This window comes from Tiliqua scincoides, chromosome 6, assembly GCF_035046505.1.
Source record: "Tiliqua scincoides isolate rTilSci1 chromosome 6, rTilSci1.hap2, whole genome shotgun sequence".
Lineage (NCBI taxonomy): Eukaryota > Metazoa > Chordata > Lepidosauria > Squamata > Scincidae > Tiliqua > Tiliqua scincoides.
The window spans coordinates 4,872,201-4,895,477 of record NC_089826.1 but is presented as its reverse complement, the minus strand read 5'-3'; the positions used below and the strand labels follow the sequence as shown (position 1 = coordinate 4,895,477).

The 23,277-nt window shown below is 44.1% G+C and overlaps 1 protein-coding gene across 1 annotated transcript in view; it reads right to left on the bottom strand.

Moving 5' to 3' along the window:
* The window catches only part of CTNNA2 (catenin alpha 2), a 459,234-nt gene that overhangs the window by 372,908 nt on the left and 63,049 nt on the right, over positions 1 to 23,277 (bottom strand). The window contains exon 3 of the mRNA XM_066632254.1: positions 11,931 to 12,097. Coding sequence (XP_066488351.1) covers positions 11,931 to 12,097 — 167 coding nt within the window. The remainder of the gene's footprint in view (positions 1 to 11,930; positions 12,098 to 23,277) is intronic.

The following is a 23,277-nucleotide window of genomic DNA, read 5'->3' as shown; positions in this document are numbered from 1 at the left end:
TTCACACCCCAATAAACATGCAAGATAAGTGATCTGGAATAAAACTTGGCCATGTTCATTGCATAAAGCAAATCGTAATTCATATTTCAGTCGCAAGATTTGTCTCACACGCCTCCCCTCTCTAGTGTGGGCATCCAAACCAGATGAGATAAAAAGCATTGCCAATTCCCCTTCTGAGTGTTCCAACCATGACTCCAAGCTACAGGACATCCACTGACAACCCCAAGCTTATCTGTGCCAAGGGTCGAGGAAGCCTCTCTCAAGCCAGAAAACATTTTATGTCAACTTTGCAGTCCAATTCCGAGGATCTGCCAGCCAGCCTCCCTGAGCCAGATAGCATCAAGGGATTGGAACTGGTCGATCCACTGATCCTGCTTACATCAGAATGCACACCAAACCCTACTCAATCCTGGCCAAAACCGGAGCTGAAAGATGTGAACCACCCTAGCTAAGAGAAAAAACACAAGTCAAAAACAACAGTCTGGAGTAGATGAGAAAACCACCCCACAAGGCCAATTGGATGAGCTACCCAGCTCCAAAAGACAATCAGCTAATCTCAGACTGCCCCACGGGAAGGTGAGGAGAGACCAAGCATGTGACACACTGAGGGAACGAAGGCTCAAGCTGTGGTAGCTATCTGCAAGCCCCACCCCATCATGTGAAGCACCCAAAAATGTGCATGACTAGCTGTTCTTGCCTAACATGATGCTACTGCAAGGCAAACATGCTCCCACTGCATAATGGAGTGGGAGCAGGATTCTGTGGCCAGATCCTGGCTCCACTGAAAAATGTAATGCTTGATAAGAGGAGACGCAAACGTAGCCCTGATGTGGATTTCATGTGAAAACTAAATATGGGTTTGTTGTTCTTTGGCTTCGGGACTCGGCATGCACCAGCTTGTACCTCAATATATGAAATGGGTACCCATGTTTGTTTCAATGGGTGCATGGAACTGAGGAAGCATGCAGCAATAAAGCTGTTTTTTTCCTGAGTCATATGTGGCATCATTCTCAGACTTCCAACACAAGAGCACAACACAACACTGGCTGGCTCAAAACAAAAAACAGCAGCTGCGAAACAAGGATGATTCCAAAACTCCAGTTTCTAACAAGTGTGCTTCTTTCTACCCAAACTGTTCCGAAAACTAACTTTTCACAAACAGCAGACGACAACCAGACAGGAAAAAACGCCCACCAGAGCTGCTCAGATTTGCTGTCAAAAGAAAAGAAGCTCTGAGCTGCACACCACATCAGCGCTGCCAAAGAATAAACAGTCACGACAAATTACTAACTCAGGATGGATTGAATATAAAAGCTGGGGAACGTGACAACAGTGAAAGAGCATCTCAACAATCTCGTTCCGTCTTGCACAAAACCTTCCCTCCCACAGACCCATCAGAGTTCTGTCAAACAAAATTGAGAAACTCCCACTTCTAGGAATTGAAAACTCCAGGTCATTCTAGTCTGTCATGTGCCTTGTCACACATCACACATATTTTCATCACAAAAATAGGTAAAATGTTTGTTACCAGACCCCATTTACAACACTGAATACCACTGATGGAAAGTGCGTTAGTCATGTGAGGCTGGGAAAAGTCAGAGACACCAGATAACAACAACAACAACAACAACAGGTATTTATATACCCACTTTCTGGTCTTTATTCAAGACTTTATTCAAGGCGGTTTACATAGGCAGGCTTTTATTTAAATCCCTTATTAAATAGGGATTTTTACAATTGAAAGAAGGTTCTCTCTTTCAAGAACCACTACATTCAGGTGTTTCATTCCGATCTGGCTTCACATTCTGGCCTCCATCCTCCCACGCTCAGAGCAGATGGAACAGCTCAGCTGCAGCTTGCCAGCTGCTTCAAGGTCGCACGGTGCCGGTGGCCTCGAACTGGCGACCTTGTGGATGTTATCTTCAGGCAGACGGAGGCTCTACCCTCTAGACCAGACCTCCTGCCCAGGCACTCCCCCTGTAGAAGTTCTGAGCTGAGACCCTGAACTGTCCAAGTGTCCCCTGATGCTTCAACTCACTCTAATTACCAGTATTTTGTTATAAAGCTTATATATTTATTATTGTTGTTACTTTTAATTTAATTGTCAACTATGAAGCACGGACTTTGGAAAGGTTTAACGTGTCAAAAATATGCTCCCCCCCGCCCCCTCCCCCCCACACACACAGAGTTTAGATCAGTGGTTCCCAACCTCCCAACGTTTAGGAGCCCATGGACCACTGAGGCAAACACTGGAATTGTTGTGGACCACATGCAACTCCCCCATCCTCACCAAAAACACACATACAATTCAATTTGGTAGCCCATGGTGGAATGCTCAGCGAGACACTGGAAATGCCATCTGCACGGGATCCATTCTCCACCCTCTCTGGTGGTCCATGAGGAAGCATCTCACCAAGTGACTGCTCCTCCACAGAGTACCAGAAAGGGTGGAGAACAGACCCTCTTGCAGGTGGCACTTCAGCAAGCGCTGGACCACCAGAGAAGGTGGAGAATGGACTACCTACAGCCACAGCCAATGCTTCAGTGGTCCGTGGGGAGCGCTGACTTGGTGAGACACTGGAAGTGATCAAAGGTTGTAATCTTTTTTCCCCGAGACCTCCCGGACGTTTTCTCAGGGTCCCACGGACCACCTGTAGTCCCCGGACCACAGGTTGGGAACCACTGGTTCTGATTACGTACCATTAGCTTCAAATCAAGCAACGATCAAGTAGCAACTGATGTTCTTCTGGGATAACCTATCCCTGATTCCTAAGGCACTCTGATGAATTAAAATCAGTATGGCAACAACATACAGGTGAGGGAAATTCAGAGCACAGAGAACTGCATTTGAAGGTCCCTTAGAGCTAAAAGGAGAGAATTTGGCATCATCTTGGCACAGATTGTCTTCAAACCAGTCAATTACTCTTGTTCAGATAGAAAACAAGTCTGAGCAACAATTAGCCTTCTAAGAGGATCCTGGCACCATGACGGAGACAGGAATTGAGCCAGCAGCCACAAATTTACAGCCTCCTCCCACTGACTTGCTAGAGGAACTTGAGCCAGATATTGATATTTAAATGGATGGAGCAGCTTTAAATGGAGGAAAAAGTAGACAGTCACACAGCTGACTGAAATGCAGGACAAAGAAAGGTGGGAAACAAAGGAGGCCTAAGGAGGGACAAAGACAGGCCTATTACGGAGAGAATTGTCACCAGAGGACTTAGCAAAGTGTTATGCTTTGCTTTTTAAACATTCTGTTTAGTGAATTTTCTGGAGTGACAAAGGCAAACAACCATCTCAAATGAGAAAGAAAAGCTAAACCAAACCAAGAAAATGAACTAGGGATTAGATAAGGAGAAAGGATGGATCAGAAAGTTCAAGAAATTGAAGCAAGGAGTGAGAAATTGAAACATGTCCTTTAGGAAAGTGAACCGGCTTAGTTGCCAACGAGAGAGAGAGAGAGAGAGAGAGAGAGAGAGAGAGAGAAAACTGTACAAGCATTGCAACAAACAAATTCTATATAGTGTACATGTTTAGACAGAGGGTCTCATTGCTACTACATAACATTACTGTTCCAAAAACAAAAAAATAGGCTGTTTTTCAACAAAGACCACTTATCCAATTGAGTAGACAAAAAGAATAACTAACATCCAATTTACTCCAAAAATATATATCGCTTGTTAGGATATTCCATTCCAACAGGTAAAGAAGAAGTACTGAAATTGATTTTGAATACTATACAGCAGCGGTTCTCAAAGTGTGGGTCATGGACCCACCAATGAATTGTGACCCAATTTTTGTTGAGCCGCAAAACTGACCAGGCAGATTAGGCTATGTGCATCAAGGGTTAAACAAGCTGGTACTCAGGGAGGGAGCACTGCTGCCCAATCATCATTATAGCCACACCCATTGGCATTTATGAATCAGGCAGTGATTTCTAGGGCCTCAAAAAAGGTTGGGAACCACTGCCATACAGTATTCTGCTGTCCGCTATGGGAAAAGACAGTATTCTCAGTTGTGATTCCTATAAACACTTCCCTGGTGAGATTCACTGCATGTCTTCAACTGACACTTAAATTACCTGGCAAAACACCTGATTTAGGGTTAGCTGTAACAGAACAAAATTCAGCAGCTTGGGGTCTTATTATCTTATGGATAACATGAAGCCAAATTCTCTGTAGGTGCATAGAGGTGAGCAGCAAAATGGGGAGAGATGTTTCAGTAAACTCTCCAATAATCATAAAATTCAGGTCAATGAAACCTCTTTTGTCTTCAGTTTTTCCAGAGCTGTTTTTTGGTCATCTGTTTCAGAATGTAAGGTTAGAAGTCTAATTGCCAGATTGCTTCCCTAGACCCCGCCCTGAAAGCACCAGATAAAGAAGAAATTCCAGCAGAAATGTTTGAATGAAACTCAGAATTGTCAGTGCCAACTCCTGTCTCACTTCTACAAGCATCATGGGTCATCATTATCTGTAGATTCCGGATCCGCAGATTTGACCCACCGCAACTGGAGGTCATGCCCAGGAGGTCTTCTGAATTGTGGGGAGGCCGTATACCTTTCAACAGGGACTTCTGATTTTCTCTAATCACCAAATTAGGAGATGAAGAAAAGTAGCAAAAACATGAGTAGACCAGAAGAGGCAGCATTTTCCAAAAGGAAAATCTATCAATTCAGTACTTTGTTGTAGATCATTTGATTAAAATATATGTCCAAAGTCTTAAAAAAAAGCTTGATGTGTTTTATTTTTACTTTTATACATTTAACGCAGCCTTTGATTGGATCGATAGACTTAATTTTAGTTTAAAATACTAGCATAGAATTCCAAGTAAGTCCACAGTAATCCTAGAAGGAAAACTCTTTCTATCAAGGAAGACAACCAGCAGTTAAGACAAGTTTTTGAGAAAATAATCCTACAGGGATACATTTGGATTTCTTGCTTTAATTTTTATGTCAACAAAATGGATCTTCAAGGCCCTCAATACTTCCCAGCTGCTGTAGCAGGTGCTCCCTATCAAGTGTCAGCACTAAGGCCTTCATTTCTCCATCATTGAAAACAGGATTTGGAGATTTGGGCTCGTTTTTGCTTAAATGAATAGCTCTTTCCTTAAAATGAAAATCACCGCACTTAGGAAGTGTCTGAGGGCCTATAAGTGAAAGATTAATAACAGAACAACTCAGGAATATTATATATTTAGGGATCCAATTTAACAAGAAGTGCTCATAGGTTGGCTTCCTGGCAGCCCAGGAATTAACTGAAGCCGTGGTACATTTTAAGGGCAGAATATACCAACGCTGCTGCAAAAATCTTTATGGAAAAATTATCGCACGCATTGGTTAGGAGCAGAATGAGGGGATGTCACTGATTTTACAGTGCACATGGAGCAGTGCTCTTTCAGTGGTTAACGTCACACGAAACAAAAAATTCAAGGTTGACGAAATGAGTGTTTCTTAGAACAGCAGATATGTCACCAACAAATGGCTTGATCGTATGGCTCTGCTGCACCATCAGAACCCATGTTCTGATGGCGCACCACGCTTTAGGGTGGTCACAGAACACAACCCACAGTTCTGTGCAGCTGGCCTGCAAACAGTGAGTAGCCATGGCTGTGCACCGTTGGACTCCTGAACGGCCCAAGGGCTGGTAAGTCACTGGGGCAAAGGATGAGTGGGGGTGGCAGAAAGGAGGAAGGGAGAGGAGGAAAGGGGCAGAGATCAGGTTGGGGAGCCGGGTGTCAAGGCCAAGAAGAGGCCAGTATTGGTGGCCGCAGTGCCATCGGTATCTTATCCTATCTGAGACTGACTCATGACCCACTTAGTGAGTTCCAACCCACAGTTTGAGAAAGGTTGCATTTTAAAAGATGTCTAAAAACAAGTGGTCATCACCACTTCTATTAGTAGTAAATTATATCATTAAGTATTAGAGTCCATGTATTAATAGTCTCTCTCTCTCTCTCTTTCTCTCTCTCTCTCTCTCTCTGTGTGTGTGTGTGTGTGTGTGTGTGTGTGTGTGTGTGTGTGTGTGTGTGTGTGTGTGTGTGTGTGTGTGTGTGTGTGTGTGTGTGTCCAGAAATGATGCAGGTGTCCAGGATTTTGAAATACCTGTCCATCCCAAACAGCTGTCATTGCTAATTGAGTGTACTCTGCATTTATAAGTGTCTTTTCTAAAGGGTTTTCTCCCCTTTCACTTGTTCAGTATAGGTCAAATTGCACCATATACACTGCCTCTCCTTTTCCTGCATATTAACATGTTACCGCCCCCCCCCCACCACAGGTAAGCATGTGAGACACTGACTTGGATATTAGGGCCACCTTATTAAAAGGAATTAAGCTAAACCACCCATCGTGTGGGAACTAAGACTGGGGAAGAGCTAAAGTTATCCCCTTGTACAGGGGGCATAACCATCTGACTCCAAGCCAAACTCAGGCAAAGTTTATCCCCACAACCCCAAAGGGTCACGGCAGCAGGATAGCTTCAATGGCCCCCCCTCCACAGCCAAACTCCAGGGTAGGATCTAGCTTATCTAGCCAAGGGAACTGCCAGTCAGCCTCACTGACCCAGTGGGAATTGCGTATAAGCAGTGCTTACATTTCCCTTGACTTTGCTCACCTAAGCATGGATGCCAATACGATAATTCTACATACCCTACCTGCATGATACATGCAAAAGTGACCAAAACCAAACATTGCAACCTGCATGAATTAAATTGAATCCTAACCTGAACCCACGACCAGGCTGGGGTAGGAGAAAAAAACTGGTAGCACCTGCTAACAGCAAGAAAATCCTACCTGGCCCCAGAAAGCCAGCAACCAGCTAATCTCAGGCTATAATAATAATAATAATAATAATAATAATAATAATAATAATAATAATAATAATAATAATAATAATAATACAGGTATTTATATACCGCCTTTCTTGGTCTTTATTCAAGACTTTATTCAAGGCGGTTTACATAGGCAGGCTTTATTTAAATCCCTTATTAAATAGGGATTTTTACAATTTGAAAGAAGGTTCTTTCTTTCAAGAACTACTACATTCAGGTGTTTCGTTCCGATTTGGCTTCACATTCTGGCCTCCATCCTCCCACGCTCAGAGCAGATGGGATAGCTCGGCTCAGCTTGTCAGCTGCTTCAAGGTCGCACGGTGCCGGGTGGCCTCGAACCGGCGACCTTGTGGATGTTATCTTCAGGCAGACGGAGGCTCTACCCTCTAGACCAGACCTCCTGCCTCCCTATAACACGGGAGGGTAGGCAGTTGGCAGCAAAGGGTGAACTGCACAAAAGAGCAAGCCCCAGTAACAGCACGCAGCTCGCCCACCCACCCACCCCCCCAGAAAGCACAGGCAGGCAATTAAAGGCTGCCATTTTTCCACCTCTGCTTCTTGCACTGGGGCAGGGTCAAGGTGGTGACACACTTACAGGGATGCCACAGTAATTCTTTGAGGGGGAGCTTAACATTTGCTCTGTCTATTTTTTTTTAATAGATAAGCAGTCAAAAATGCCCTAAATCACCCAACCAACATATGTAACTGAATCAGTGCCTGTAGATAACATTTGATATGCTCAAAAGGTACATGCTGCTCTTTGCTGCGGCAGCCTAATTACCAAATCGTAGTATCAACTCATTCGTTTCCAGTTGAAAGAAGTGCAAGTAAAACCTCGCTGATTGCCATGTCAGTTAAGAAAATTATCACGAAAACCAGAATCTCATCATCATGCAGTTTGTTCCTGCTGCTTTTCCTCTGCCACAGAAATGCTCAATAATTTTCTGACATGAAAATTGCTACAATCCTAACATTTAAAAGACTACTATCGCTTCCATTCTCATGCAAATGAATTTGTTCACGTTTTCTATTGCAGACCCGCTTTTGTGCCTTTTCAATTAATGTCAGGACCTTCTTGGGGAGGAGGGAGGGCTATTAAACCTGCTTATTGGATAGTTACGAAAATGTCTTCAGTCAAGAAAGAAGGCACCTGAAGGAGGATACAATTGAGACATTGCACGGGATGGATAGAGGGAAGTCCTTTTCCCTTTCACAAACATCAGAACCAGGAAGATCCACCAAAACTAACTGGCAAGAGATTTAGAAAAGACAAAAGAAAACATTTCTTTACCTAGCCCATGAATTAGTATGTAGACCTCTGTTCCATAAGATGAAAGCTCTCAGCCTAGATGCATTTAAAAGGGGACATGACAGATTTATGGGGGGGGGGGGGGAAATCCATTACAGGTTACAAGTTATGATGACTGCATGCAACTTCTGTGTTTTGGAGGTAGCTTATCTCTGAATGCCAAATGCAAGGGAAGTTGGCATTACGATGGAGGTATCTTGTAGTCTTGTATGCTCCCAGAGACATCTGGTGGGCCACTGTGAGACACAGGGAACTCAACAAGATGGGGCTCTGGCCTGATCCAGCAGGGCTCAGTGATTATATAATAATATATAATATAATACAGATATTTCTATACCGCCTTTCTTGGTCCTCAGAGTTTTCCTTGGACTTTATTCAAGGCGGTTTACATAGGCAGGCTAATTAAATCCCTGTAGGGATTTTTACAATTTGAAAGAAGGGTTCTATCTTTCAAGAAACCACAACATTCAGATGTTTCTTTCTGATCTGGCCGCACATTCTGGCCTCCATTCTCCCACGCTCAGAGCAGATGGAATAACTCAGCTCAGCTTGTCAGCTGCTTCAAGGTCTCGCCGTTCACGGTGCCGGTGGCCTCGAACTGGCGACCTTCGGATGTTATCTTCAGGCAAACGGAGGCTCTACCCTCTAGACCAGACCTCCTGCCTATGATTATGTTATTATGTCAGTAGAATGAACTGATGGCCTCTGGATAAAAGTCATAATACAGGATTTCCAAAAGTTTTCATGGAAATAAGAATGGAGGTGTAAAACAGAAAACCTGCTTGCAGGTTGTACAATACAAAAATGTACATTCCTCTAAAGAAACAATGCTGAAGGGACACTGTGTCATTTGTTACAGCACCTGATGTGTAGATTTAAATATTTCATGGGAGCTTATTGTAGTTGTCAGTACCAGAAGGGGGAAAAAAATGGACTTTTAGGGTCAACATCTCTGTAAGCTCCGCCAGCAGGCTACTAAGCAACACATCTACATAATTAATTAGGGATTTCTCTGGAGGAGCCTGGATTTTTCAAGGTGCGCAGCAACACACAGCTCCCATCTGCTCCAGTCAGAGCAGTCGGCACGCAACCCTTTCATGAAAACTTCACAGACTTTGAAGCCCATCTCTTCCCAACCTGGGCCACCTGTCTTCATAGGGGTTTGCAGGAAGCCACTGAAAGGCACACCAAGAGGAAGATTGCAGCTAACAAGACTTCTGCAGCACAAAATCTGGATAATGGCTCAGAGTTGGGATGGGAAAGAAAAGGCTGTGCGAGACAAGTTGAAGATCGTTGCAGCTATCATCATGATCAGTGCCAGCTGTCAACGGCTACACAGTTAACAAGAAAGGTAGGAGAAGCCTGAGAAAGCTTGTGCATCACTAACCACACGGCAAATCCACCACATTGTAGGTGATAGAGAGAACAGGTCCTAGTCTCCTCCTTTCGTGACTGTCACAAAATATAGTCCAGTGTTCTTCAACCTGTGGGTCATGACCCTGATGTGGTCAAAAAGCTTCATTTGGGGGGTTCTAGCAACTTTTCAAAGCCTATGCAAGAGAGGGCTTGGATCCAATTCTATAATGGTATTGCCTTATCAAAACCGAGTTCTTGATGCAGTCCTGCACAGCCTCTTCTCGCCTTGCCCCATAGCTTCTAAGGTCAGCCCTACTCAGGCTGCTATCTCATAGGGTGAAGACTCAAGAGGTGGGACAAAATGGGGGGGGGCAACAGGCAAGTGGATTGGGTCCTAGGAGAGAGGCAGGATCAGCAGTGGGTCGACAGTCCATTATTTATTTATTGGGCTCGTGGCACAAAAAAGGTTGAAGACCACCGATATAGACATTCCAGGGAGTTCCAAATTCACAGTGGCAAGGGCTAGATATGTTTGGTTTCCTTTAGGCTGATATGTGAAGGTTTCAGTTTATGCCAATTTAAAGTGTCACCAAAGAGAAGGGGTGTGTGTGTGTGTGTGTGTGTGTGTGTGTGTGTGTGTGTGTGTGTCTTGTATATATCCCAGCTAAAAAAAAAAAAAAGAGGACTGGGGGAGACACTAATGATGAAGACCTCATCTCCTCAAACATCAACATCACCATGTCATTCCAGCATTTCAGCACACATGTGTTTAAGAAGATTCAAATACAAACTGAAAAGTCGGCTGTGTCAAGAGATCATCTGAACTGGACTGGCATTCGTTTACAAGTGAAAATGTGGTCGCATATTCGAGAGTCATGTTGCTTACTATGCACATATTTTATGGGGTAATGTGCTGACTTTTGAATAGGACGGCACTGTGCTAGTTAAATAGCACGGCACTGTGCTACAGATTGCTGCCTTCCCTGCAGGAAAGGATTTGGCATTTCCCACTAAAAGCCAGAATTGTGGGGGAATTAAAATGGGCCTGCATGGATCTCATTCCAAGCTAAAGGTCTCCATGCATCATTGTGTCAGGAGCAACACTCAGACAGCAATGTCGCACAAAGAGTCGGGGGGGGGGCAGAGAAGGGGGGACAAAATGGATCAAAAAGAAAAACCAGACTGAAGATATGCTGCTCGGTCCTGTTAATAGAGTGGTCCTCTCCCCTCCCCACCCCAAACTTCAATTAGCAGCAGCCAGCTATGAAGAGGAAAGGGAAAATCAATCACCATCCTGGTTAGTTCCAATTACAAAGCATTTTCTTCTATGCCTCTGTAGGCACGAAGGCAGACAGCAGCGAACCAAATGCAAGCCCACAGTAAATCACTTGCTGCTCGGTAATTCCTCTGTGGCTTTCTTACATTTTTCTATCTTTGATGATTCATTAAGCACTCACTGTTTCTAGTTCCAACCAAAGTTCTGACATGTGGATGTACTGCACTTTCATTGCCATCGCTCAAAGGACTGCAGTGTTCCGAGTCTACCACAAGAGGGCAATAGTCTACAGCTTCTGTACATTATGGACCTCTCTGAAAAGCATTTTTGCAAAGCAGGTTTGACTCTGCACCTGCTACACCAAACCCTTGTTTCTTTGGGTTCTTTTGCATACAGGGCAATTTTATTTCTGATGTGAAATCCTCAGCATCAACGTACATTGTCAGGTAATGGAACCCACTGCTAAAAGGCAGTTCAATTCACCTTTTCTGGGGGGGGGGGGGTGTATCCAGTTGCTGGCAACACACATTAATGAACATGGAAGTGTTTGTCAACAGGGCAAGAAATTATCTTCAGAGGGAAAGGGGGACTTGAATTTATCCAAATGAGACACTCCCTGGGCTCATGCTTGGCTTTCGAAGGAGTTAACAATTACTCCCATTTGCAATATATTTCATTAACAGCAAAAATCAACCCCCTCCTGAATTTGGATGCATCAACCTGATAACTGTCAAACCAAACGTGGTCAATGGAGAGAGACAGAGAGAGAGAGAGAGAGAGAGATAGAAGGCGGAGGAGGAAGTGAGGGCCCAATCCTATTCAACTTTCTAGTGCTCATGCAGCCACAAAGCAGCCCTAAGGTAAGGGAACAAATGTTCTCTTACCTTGTGGAGGCCTCCGTGACTACCCCTGCACTGCAGGATGCAGCACATACCCTCTTGACATGGCTGCATCAGCATGGGAATGTTGGATAGGATTTGGCCCTGACTCAGTTATAACAGTTCAGGCACTCTCTCCCAGAACTCTCTTAAGAGAGGTGATTTGGCTTGATTTCTCTAACTGTAACGTTCTATGGCTTTTCCCTTATTTGTATTGTGTCATATCACACGTATGTTTGTGGACACACACACACACACGAAGAGCAAAACAACTGGAGTGTCTTACAATTTTGAGGTGTGACAAAAGCCTCATGACGTCCGCCATGTCAGCCAAGATAAGCAAGCGGGTGACAGCTGAAAGCAGAGCTCGGGCTGCGCGCACCATGGTCCCTCGCTTGACAGAGGAGCAGGGATCGTCAGCAAACTCGGATGAAGCAATTCTCATTGTTTCACCTACAGAACAGACAAAAACAGGCAAACAAAAACAGCGGATCAGACAGCCTGTTCAATAATTCATCCTAGAAAAATCTAGGCACGTATACCAAAGTTCTTCTACAAATACCATACATTCTGACATTAGATAATTAATAGCACCATCCTAGGCATGTCTACTCAGAATTAAGTCCATTGAGTTCAATGGAGTGTGATCCCAGATAAGTGTGTATAGGATTGCAGCCTCCAAGAGATTAGTTTTGCACCTAATATCCTCAAACAGCATGTGGATAGAGGCAGTTCATATGGCATCCTATATTTGGCAGAGAGCACCAATTTACCCTGCCCTACCCCTACCCCCGTGCCATAGAAGCCCTTTCTATATGTGAAAAGAGGCACATAGGGTTGGGCTGCTGCTCTGAGCTCGGGGGGGGGCAGGCAGTAGGCCGGCCTGTGGGTGGGTGGGGGTTGAGTGGGAGGTGGGGCCAGGATCCTACACTTATGCCAGATCCCATCACCATTCCTGAGCAGCCAGGGGCAGCTCCAGGCTGCTTGGATCTGTGCCACCTCTTGAGGTGGCACAGATCTGAATAGCCCCGTTGGGGCTGCTGCAGTATTACCCAGGGTAGGGGAAGTGATTCCCCTTGTCCCGGACTGAGCTGCTTTTGGCCCCAGCCCTGATCTGGATGTGGGGCAGGCCACCCAGCCTGCCTGCTCCAGAGCAGGTTAGTATTGGGCTATTAATAAGCACAATATGTATATTTTAGATCAGGGATGCCCAAACCCCAGCCCTGGGGCCACTTGCGGCCCTCAAGGCCTCTCAATGTGGCCCTCAGGGAGCCCCCAGTCTCCAATGAGCCTCTGGCCCTCCAGAGATTTGTTGGAGCCCGCACTGGCACAATGCAACTGCTCTCAGCATGCGGCGACTGTTTGACCTCTCATGTGAGCTGTGGGATGAGGGCTTCCTCCACTGCTTGTTGTTTCACGTCTGTGATGCAGTAGCAGCAGCAAAGGAAAGGCCAGCCTTGCTTTGTGCAAGGCCTTTTATAGGCCTTGAGCTATTGCAAGACCTTCATTCATTCATATAAGTTCATCTTTAATATAGTCATTTATGTAAATTTATTCAAATTTTAAATGTAAATTAATTCTTTTTTCCCCTGTCCCCCAAAACATGATGTGGCCCTCCTGCCAAAAACTTTTGACACCCCTGTTTTAGATCAAAGAGGCCCTCTCCTTAAATATGCCAAGAAAACAGAATTGCCTGCAATTGGGAACATATAAAAAGGGAGTTGTACATTCTTGCACATTTCGTCCTCTATATCAGCATAACACTTAGAAAAGGGATTCTTTTTCTGCCATTTTATTTTTGTAGTGCCCACTGGCATTCAAAGTATAGTTTAATAATATATTTCACAGACAAATACAAATAGCCCTTAGAATAGACCCTGGCATTTGAAACACAGAACTGCAACCAAGACTTGCTTCCCTTGGTACTTCATTTTTAAGCCTAATTATCATTAATATAATTTGTGCAGCCCAGAGTACAATTGAATCAATACAGAAAGGTTCCAAATTGTTATTTATCTTGCTGTCACAATTTTTTTTTAAATGAACTTCAAAAGAAAAAAAAGTGGTGTAGCAATAAGTGATAACAATCATCAGGATGTAAGCAACTGGGAAAGGAAACCAAGTACTGGGAACTAAGATCCAGTACCGATTAATTTCCTCATCAAATAGGCAGACAGAGGGAACTTGGCTAAGTTCATCTATGGAACTACAGGCAAAAAAGTACAGCAGTGACTAGAGCATTTTTTTTTTTAATGCAAGAGTTCTTACTGTCCCCAAATTGTCTCTGGCAACTCAATCTCTGTCAAATCAACAACTTAGGTTTGCTGCAAGAATAAGCAAGGCAGAGTAGACTGAGAAGGGCTGAGCAAATAATAGATATAAAACCTCTCCCACAGCTGGCCTGGTGAATTACGACATAGTAATATGAAGGCTCTTGGAATATAATCACCATCATATACTCTAATCCTCAATTCAGGGGGTCAAAGGTCTATCAGTTTGGAAGCAAAATGAGGTCATCCCAAAATAAGATCCTTGTTTCAATGGGTTTAGGGAATTCTTTAGATATGCAGAAGTCTGTATACATTTGAAAAGGTTTTTCCCTTGTTTTTAACTATCAAAAAATAACCATGTGAATAACCAGGAATTTAGGGAATGATGGAAGGGCTCTTCAATTTTTCTCTAGGAAAACAGGGAAGGGAAAGAGGGAAAATTGGACAGCTCACTCCACTTATAAGAATTAGTCACAGGTGGGCAGAGAGATGTTATGAGGTTAGGTACACAAAAACCCCTTTGAACTATACAAAGTCATTTCAAGAAAAGGAAAAGGGAACATATTTTTCCAGACTTCAGAATCACCTACCTCAGTGATAGAGAAAAAATACCGTTGGGTTTGGGGATCATATCCTCTGATCCCAAAATCCAGTCCCCAGTACTGTACAGTACAGCAGTGGACAGTCTCAAGGAAATGTTCCTGCCCAGCCCAAAAACCCATCCACCACCCTATGGGGACTGAACAAGGTCTCATGTTCAAGGCTGGCTGGAGCCCTGAACAGGATCATCCCTCCTAAGGCTGGAAAAGACTGCAGCATTTGATCACAAGCTCCCACAGAGCTGCTTCCTTGATCCCTGAGGTATCTGAATGGCAGCAGGAAAGAATAAGACACTTTAGCCTTGCTTGTGGTGAAACATTTAGAAACTGTCTCTGAAGAGAGCAGGCCTCTGTTGTTACCCCTATGGCTGTTGTTGTATCCGTTATTAATCCTTAGCAGAAACCTTTGACTGTCCACATCATAAGCTTATGGGAGCCTAAGCCGAAGGGTGGCTAACATACCAAACAGAATACAGTTAGCACAAGTGACACCAAAGCGCAAATAATTATGGCAAAAAAAAAAAAAGCTAGCCCAGGCTGTCCAGACCCTGAACACCATTCACTAACCCACTCTTTCAAGCTGTAAAGGTTGAAAGCAAATTATTAACCCAATTTCCACACTACAGAAGATTCTTCTTGTTGAAGATCTGACATCCTAATTTAAACACACAATATTGATTTTGAACTTTTGGAAGCTGTCAGATCGGCCCTGATCTCTCCGGTATGACTCAAATTTAGCTGAAATAATAATTGCCCAAATTGAATTAAATAAGCGGACATGGCAGAGAGCACTTGAGCAAACACAGGCAGGATTTGGGGCACTGTGAGAATCAGGGCTGCACTTTGCAGGATTTCCGGATGGATACCATGGGCAGATTTTGCAAGCTCAGGCTTGCCGCCAATTCCTTTTTCCAAGACACATACTGTAATTCCTCCCATAATGCTGCTTCCTGTACACTGATTTGTTACTGTGCTCATTGTCCAGTGTGGTTGACAGCTGTTATAGCTAACAGGAGTAATGCATTATGGGCCAAAGACCTCCTGTTTCCTATCTATTAGATGATGATGACGATGATGACTATTATTATTAAGAATATTTGCCTAGCGCTTTTCCACAAAACTTTCACAAAGAAGTTTACAGAGAAAATCAAACAAATGGTCCCAAATACCAAAAGTGATCAGAATCTATAAAAATTCAGAAGGAATGCCAGTCAACAGCCTCTAGAAAAGACATTGAACTGGGGTGAAACAGGCAGAGGCAACTGAAGTGAGTGGGGCTGCTTGAGGTCACCCAAAGCTTCACCGTCCCTCATCAGCTACACTGCCCCCCCCCTTAGCTGGTTCCTTCTTATGTGTTGTGCTTTATAGATTAATATCATTACCGGTTATCATGAATCACTTTGGATCAATTTGAGAAAAGTAGGATTCAAGTTTTAATGTATTTATGTACACATTTACTTGTACCATGCCAGTACTCCAGCATGATTTCAATGGAGGAAGAATGCTACACTAATATGATAAGCAAACTAAGAGCCCAATCCTACTCCCCCCCTTTTAATGTAGCTGCACCAATAAGAAGTGTGCTGTATCCAGGGTGGGAGGGGAGCATTGCGTGGAAGGCTGGAGAGGGAAAGAAAATTTAAATCTCCTTTCCCCCCGGTAAACCTCCCACTCTGTAATGTATAGTCCTCTATCCTGGCAGAAGACTGAGGACAGAAAAGGGGTGGAGAGGTTGCAAACACAGGGGATAGGATTCAGCATGCAACACTGCAGTTGGAACCACTCTCTTCCTCCCATTCCTCTCCTCTCCCTGCCCTGTTTTGCCCCCTTCCCAGCACTATCTTATCACTCTGGTGGCTGTGGTGGGGTCCAGAGATGGTCAGGAGTGCTGCCACCTCTTAAGAACTGAAGAACATAAGAAGAGCCCTGCTGGATCAGGCCAAAGGCCCATCTAGTCCAGCTTCCTGTATCTCACAGCGGCCCACCAAATGCCCCAGGGAGCACACCAGATAACAAGAGACCTGCAAGGCTTCCTGGGAATTGTAGTTTAAGAACATAAGAACAGCCCCACTGGATCAGGCCATAGGCCCATCTAGTCCAGCTTCCTGTATCTCGCAGCGGCCCACCAAATGCCCCAGGGAGCACACCAGATAACAAGAGACCTGCAAGGCATTCTGGGAATTGTAGTTAAGAACATAAGAACAGCCCCACTGGATCAGGCCATAGGCCCATCTAGTCCAGCTTCCTGTATCTCACAGTGGCCCACCAAATGCCCCAGGGAGCACACAAGACAACAGACACAATCTGCGTCCCGGTGCCCTCCCCTGCATCTGGCAATCAGAGGCAGCCTGCCTCTAAAACCAAGAGCTTGCACATACCTACTATGACTTGTAACCCGTAATGAACTTTTCCTCCAGAAAAGCATCTGCAGCGCCTTTGCAAGGACCGGCGGTGCCGTAGCTACGCAGTGCAGGGGGGGGTGGCAGTTGCACCACGCAACAAGCTGAGCTTGGCACGAGTGGCCAGCGTCATATGTATGAAGAACACCATCATGTTATATATCACTGGGAAGGTAATTTAACGCTGCATGCAATGAAACAGGCCCCGTTGGAATAGCTGTATGCTACCAAAAGTTATGTCCAAGTAACCAAAAAACGTTTTCACTGCAAAAACCTTGGTATATACAAATAATATCATGTTATATATTGTTGGAAAGGTAATTTGTCCAACCCCCTCTTAAAGGCATCCAGGCAAGATGCCATCACTACTTCCTGTGGCAAAGAGTTCCACAAATGTATTACACACTAGGTAAAGAAATATTTTCTTCTGTCTGACCTAACTCTCCCAACACTCAACTTTTGTGGATGTTCCCTGGTTCTGGTGTTATGTGAGAGGGATAAGAATAAGAGCACCATCTATTCTGTCCATCCCCTGCATGATTTTGTATGTCTCAATCATGTCCCCCCTGAGGCACCTCTTTTCTAGGCTGAAGAGACCCAAACGCCGTAGCCTTTCCTCATAAGGAAGGTGCCCCAGCCCCGTAATCATCTTAGTCGCTCTCTTTTGCACCTTTTCCATCTCCACTATATGCTTTCTGAGATGTGGCAACCAGAACTGGACACAATACTCCAGGTGTGGCCCTACCATTGATTTGTACAACGGCATTACAATATTTGCTGTCTTATTCTCAATGCCTTTCCTAATGATCCCAAGCATGGGGTTAGCCAATCTTTTGCAACAGTACTTCTAAAATGGCTGCTGATGCTGTGAAACTACAGTTGGCAGCCAAATTCTGCAAAGGATTGGGCTGTAAAACTTAGCAAGAGCAAAACAATCTCTGAACCTGGATCAGTCATCTTTTCATCATTGCTAGATCCAAGCAGGCCTACAGAAACAAGCAGAATCCTTCCACAAGAAGAATAAAACTACAGTATAGTATGGGGAAGACTGGACTTTGTCACAAAGGCACTTCATTTTGCACATGGTGCCCAACTGAGCTCCACAGAAATTTTAACTGAACACATATATTTATTTAAAAATGAATGAACTTCACTTGGGGGGGGAACAGATTGTCTTGCAGGTAGCAATTGTCTAGATCAGGGGTGTTCAAACTTTTGGGCAGGAGGGCCACATCATCTCTCTGACACTGTGTTGGGGGCGGGGGGGGAAGAATTAATTTACATTTCAAATTTGAATAGATTTACATAAATGAATATATTAGAGATATAACTTATATGAATGAATGAAGGTCTTGCGACAGCTTAAGGCCTATAAAAGACCTTGCATAAAGCAAGGCCAGCATTTCCTTCACTGTCACTGCTATATCACAGATGTGAACCAGCAAGCAGTGGAGGGAGCTCTTGTCCCACACCTCATGCAAGAGGTTGAACAGTCACCTTCATGCTAAGAGAAGTTGTGTTGAGCCAGCATGGGCTCCAGCAAGTCACCGGAGGGCCAGAGGTTTATTGGAAACTGGGGGCTCCCTGTGGGCCAGATTGGGAGTCTTGGAGGGCCGCAAGTGGCCCCGAGGCCGGGGTTTGCGCACCCTTGGTCTAGATCAGGGGTGTCCAAAGTTTTTGGCAGGAGGGCCAAATCATCTCTCTGACACTGTGTCGGGGGCCGGGGGAAAAAAGAATTAATTTACATTTAAAATGTGAATAAATTTACATAAGTTTACATAAATGAATATATTAAAGATGAACTTATATGAACGAATGAAGGTCTTGCAATAGATCAAGGCCTATAAAAGGCCTTGCACAAAGCAAGGCTGGCCTTTCCTTTGCTGCCGCTGCTGCATCACAGATGTGAAAGAGCAAGCAGTGGAGGGAGCTCTCATCCCACAGCTCACACGAGAGGTCAAACAGTCGCCCTCACGCTGAGAGAAGTTGCGTTGGGCCAGTGTGGGCTTCAACAAATCTCCGGAGGGCCAGAGGCTCATTGGAGACTGGGGGCTCCCTGAGGGCCGCATTGAGAGGGCACCCCTGGTCTAGATCCTGTGGCTTAGTTATAGAAGACATTCCAAGTAGTCCTACTGTATTTTGAAAATCTGGTAGAAAAAAATCATCAATAAAAGGTGTGGATTCCACATTTCAGTTATCCCCCCCCCCCCCCCGGAGATAAACAGAAATAAACCTGTATAAGAAAAACTAGGGCAAAGTTAAGCACAGGTGGTAGATATATATTTGAAAGAGTAATGTTCTGCCTTCAGCCATCTCTCCATATTGCTCTTGGTATATTGGTAAGTTTGCCGCATTTGAAAACATCCATGAATGCAAAAAATGGGTCCTGTTGAGAAAAGATGCCTCATTTTTCTAGAGAGAATGAAAACAAACATGTACAAACACACACATATTAGCGGGTTGGAAAGCTGCTGCTGCTGCTGCTGCTGCTGCTGCTGCTGCTGCTCCTGCTAATAATAATAATAATAATAATAATAACTTTATTTATACCCTGCTCTTCTCCCCAAAGGGACCCAGGGCGGCTAATCTAAACTGACTTAGAAAATTCCGGGATAAGATTAGCATTTTATGTCACTAGTGTCTATCTTTATTGTGGTTGTGCTTTAGCTTGTAAAGTGAACTGTTAATTAACTTAGCCCAACAACTACCACCTAAAGGAGGTCAGTGTAATTCCTAATTCAAAACGTAAAGCATAAGAAAAGCCCTGCTGGATCAGGCCAAGAATCAGGCCCACCTAGTCCTGCATTCTGTTCTCAACAGTGGTCTAACAGCCTTTAATTAATTAATTTACATGCTCATAGACATACTTCTGCTTTACAATTAAAAAAAATGACTGGCGAGTCAGAAGATGTGGCAGGGAGGGGAGACACCCATCCCTTCTTGGCACATATCATCTCACCAAATGTCACCCACACTTTATATTTAATGAAGCTTGAGGTGCACCACGACTTTAAATAACAGTGATTAGCAATTCTTCTGACAATCTTTCACACTCCCACTCTAACCTTCTAAATTTTAAGCAGCATCTTCAAATAGCTTCCATCTACTTGCCTCATGTGACTCCTTAGAGTTATATCTTTTATGGGAAAGGGAAAGAGCACCCATGTGCCACTCCTTTCCACAACTGCTGGTGCACTGGCCAGTGAATATTTGGAAAAGGAGCTAGTAATACCGGAGGGACAACATAATCACAAAACATCATCAATATCGGTTAAAGATTATAGAGTTTATTGGATTTTCCTAAGGCTGTTAAAACGTGTCCGGAGCCATCAGTCACAGCTTCACATAATGCACAGGCCATTAAATGTATGGATTTTAATTAATGTAATGGCAGTCTTTCCCTAGGGAAATAGGAGCACAGTGCAGAACTTGAAGTTTCAGGCTATGAAAGAATGAACCTGCTGTGCAACACCTCACAAAAGTCACCTTGCCAAAACAGCACAACTTGTGTTAAGTCTTAGCTGCTAGCCTAACAACATATGACTCAACTGCAGTCATCCACACTCTGTTTCAAGCCATGGCATCATTTACAAGTCTCTTCATTTAAAAAGCATTATACACTGAAGCCAGTGAGTTGCATTTAGATCAGGTATCTTCTACCTTTAATTCCAACCTGAAACATGGAGGGGGTGCCCTCTTCACTTCATTCAACATTGTTTTGTTTGGTCAGCATATCTCAGTCATCTGACCTCTGCATCCTCCATGGTAGCACATTGTAGGGCTAACTGGAAGCTGGCTTTGGGTCACACCAGACGCACGACACTTGTCCTTGTTGCACCCTGGAATGCCCTCTGGGGCACAATGATGCCCTGCGGTGCAATGGGAAAGTGCTCAAGAAATCTGCCACTTGAGAGAGCATCATTGAGTATACTTGTCGGTTTTGGGGAGATGGGCGTTCCCAGGGGTGAGCAGGCGGAGAGCTGGAGACACAGCCAGGATACTTCAGTTATGCCCAATCCTATCCCTCTTCCTGGGCAGAACGGGTGCAGCTCTGGGCTGCTTGGATCTGTGCCTCCTTGTCATGCGGCACAGATTTGTGTAGACACATTGGGGCTACTGCAGCGTGACATGGGGTAAGGGGAAAGGTTTCCCCTTGCCTCGGGCTGCGCTACTTTTGGCCCCAAACATGGGCTGGGTGCAGCATAGGCCTCCTGGCCTGCCCGTTTCCAGGGCAAGTTAGAATTGTGCCCTTAGAGTACAATAGAGGGATTTGGGTGTAGTTAAATCCATTTTAGTCATTAACCTGATAGAATACTGAAGGGTTTTGAGTAGCTATTTAACCTTAGGATTCTGTTCAGAGTTATTTCTTAAGTGAAGTGAGTTGATTTCACTCACTGATTGGGACTAGAGAGCTATCGCTAGATGGGCAAGGATAGTTGGGTTACGACCTGACTGGCTGCTAGAGTCCCCTGAGGTTCATACCTGCCTATGGTTTCATCATACATTGTTTTCCTTTAAGTTGCAGTTTCTGAGAACTATCAACAACTTTAAGTGAGGACTTGCTGTTCTAGTTACCTGGAATTAGTCACATGTTCCTGCTCTTCCACACATGTCCTTCAATGAATATTAGTACTGCAAAGTTCTGGATGGTAAACTGCTCACAGGATACAATACTCCTCCATAAAGCATGTCAAGAGCAACAGTAAAGAAGAAAAAATATCTGCAGGTTTGTCTAAGACAAACAAGTGTGGCTGAATTAAAAGGCTTGCAAAGATCACGGGTTGAGATTTAACTTTTTTTATCATTTCTTATTTTTCAAGCATGCACTTCAATATAATCTGTTTGGTCCTTCCAAAACTGGAATTGTTTTCCCCTTTTCAATGGCAGAACAATGCAGTCCTCTATTTTTCTGATCAAAACTAAGTGAATTGAGAGGAAATGCAATAAAAAAATAAGCAGTTTATGGGCAAATGTTGCAGAAAAATAGCAGCATGTGATAATGACTTGCATGCAATCCTGGAACGGTTTTCTTTATGGCAATTCACAAGAAAAGGAAAAATGAACTGCTGGTTAATGGAGTTGAATAAAATGCATCAATTTATTAATACTGAAAAGGTGACATAGATGTAAGAACCTCAAATGTGACACGAATATAATGGAATACTTTTACAAAAGAAGAAAGAACAAACAAAACGCCAGCATCCTCTACGAGCCAGATTTTTTTTTAATTGTATCATTTTGCTGCTTAAGGGGATTATAGATCTTATTTTGTGCAGTAAGTCAGGATAATATATCACACCTGTGTTCTAGGCATAATAGCAGATGTCCTTCTTTTCAGATGCTATTAAATACGCACGTTCAGTACAGTGAGCGTCTAGATGTGCCAACACACCTGCTTGCAGACTCTTCCAGGGAACAGTCATCTCTTCCTAGAACAAGAACAGAGGCACTGATCCTCCTTCTCTGCAGAGCTCATTTGGGTATTGGCCAGACATAGCTCAAATTCCCAAGGCTCATTTGCATAACTTTCAGAAGCCTATAAACCTAACTATCACACATAGGATGGTGCCTTATATGTAGAGGTGTTTGAATGTAGTTACTTACCTTACTCAGAAGTAACAGCCCAATCCTATCCATGCTTTCCTGGGAGTAAGCCCCATTGACTGTAATGGGGCTTACTTCTGAGTAGACATGCTTAGGATTGGGCTCCAAGTCCATTGTGTTCAGTAAGACTGAGGTTGTAATCCTATCTTAGAGTCCAACCCTAGGCATGTCTACTCAGAAGTAAGCCCCATTGTGTTCAATGAGATTTACTCCCAGGAAAGTATGGACAGGATTGCAGCCCCACTCACCAGAAACGAACACCTCTACTTACACAGAGTCAGACCATTGATTCTTCTAGTTCAGTGGTTCCCAACAATTTTTCATTTGCCCATCCCTTGGCAGCCCGTTTACATAAATTGTACCCCTCATACTAGCCCCACAAGGCATTCTAAAACAGATCTGCCTTTTCCCACCATTATTCAATTCTTTTTCAAGTACCCCTAAAGGTTCTGGCAAGCACCCCTGGGGATACATGTACTCCAGGCTGGGAACCACTGTACTAGTTTCGTACTGGTGATGCCAGCAATCCAGTCTTTCAGATAGGATGTTTTTCTCTGCCAAACCTCAGAGATGTCAGGGATGGAACCTGGGACCTCCTGCATGCCAAGGAGATATTCTACCACTGGGTTAAAACCCCATACACTGTATTTTACAAACACTGCCCCATCATCATGGATACATTTTATTTATTGTGAATCTTTATACAGAAAGGAAAAGCTGAGCACGTAACAAGGGATATGAGGAATGCAGTACCAAAAACC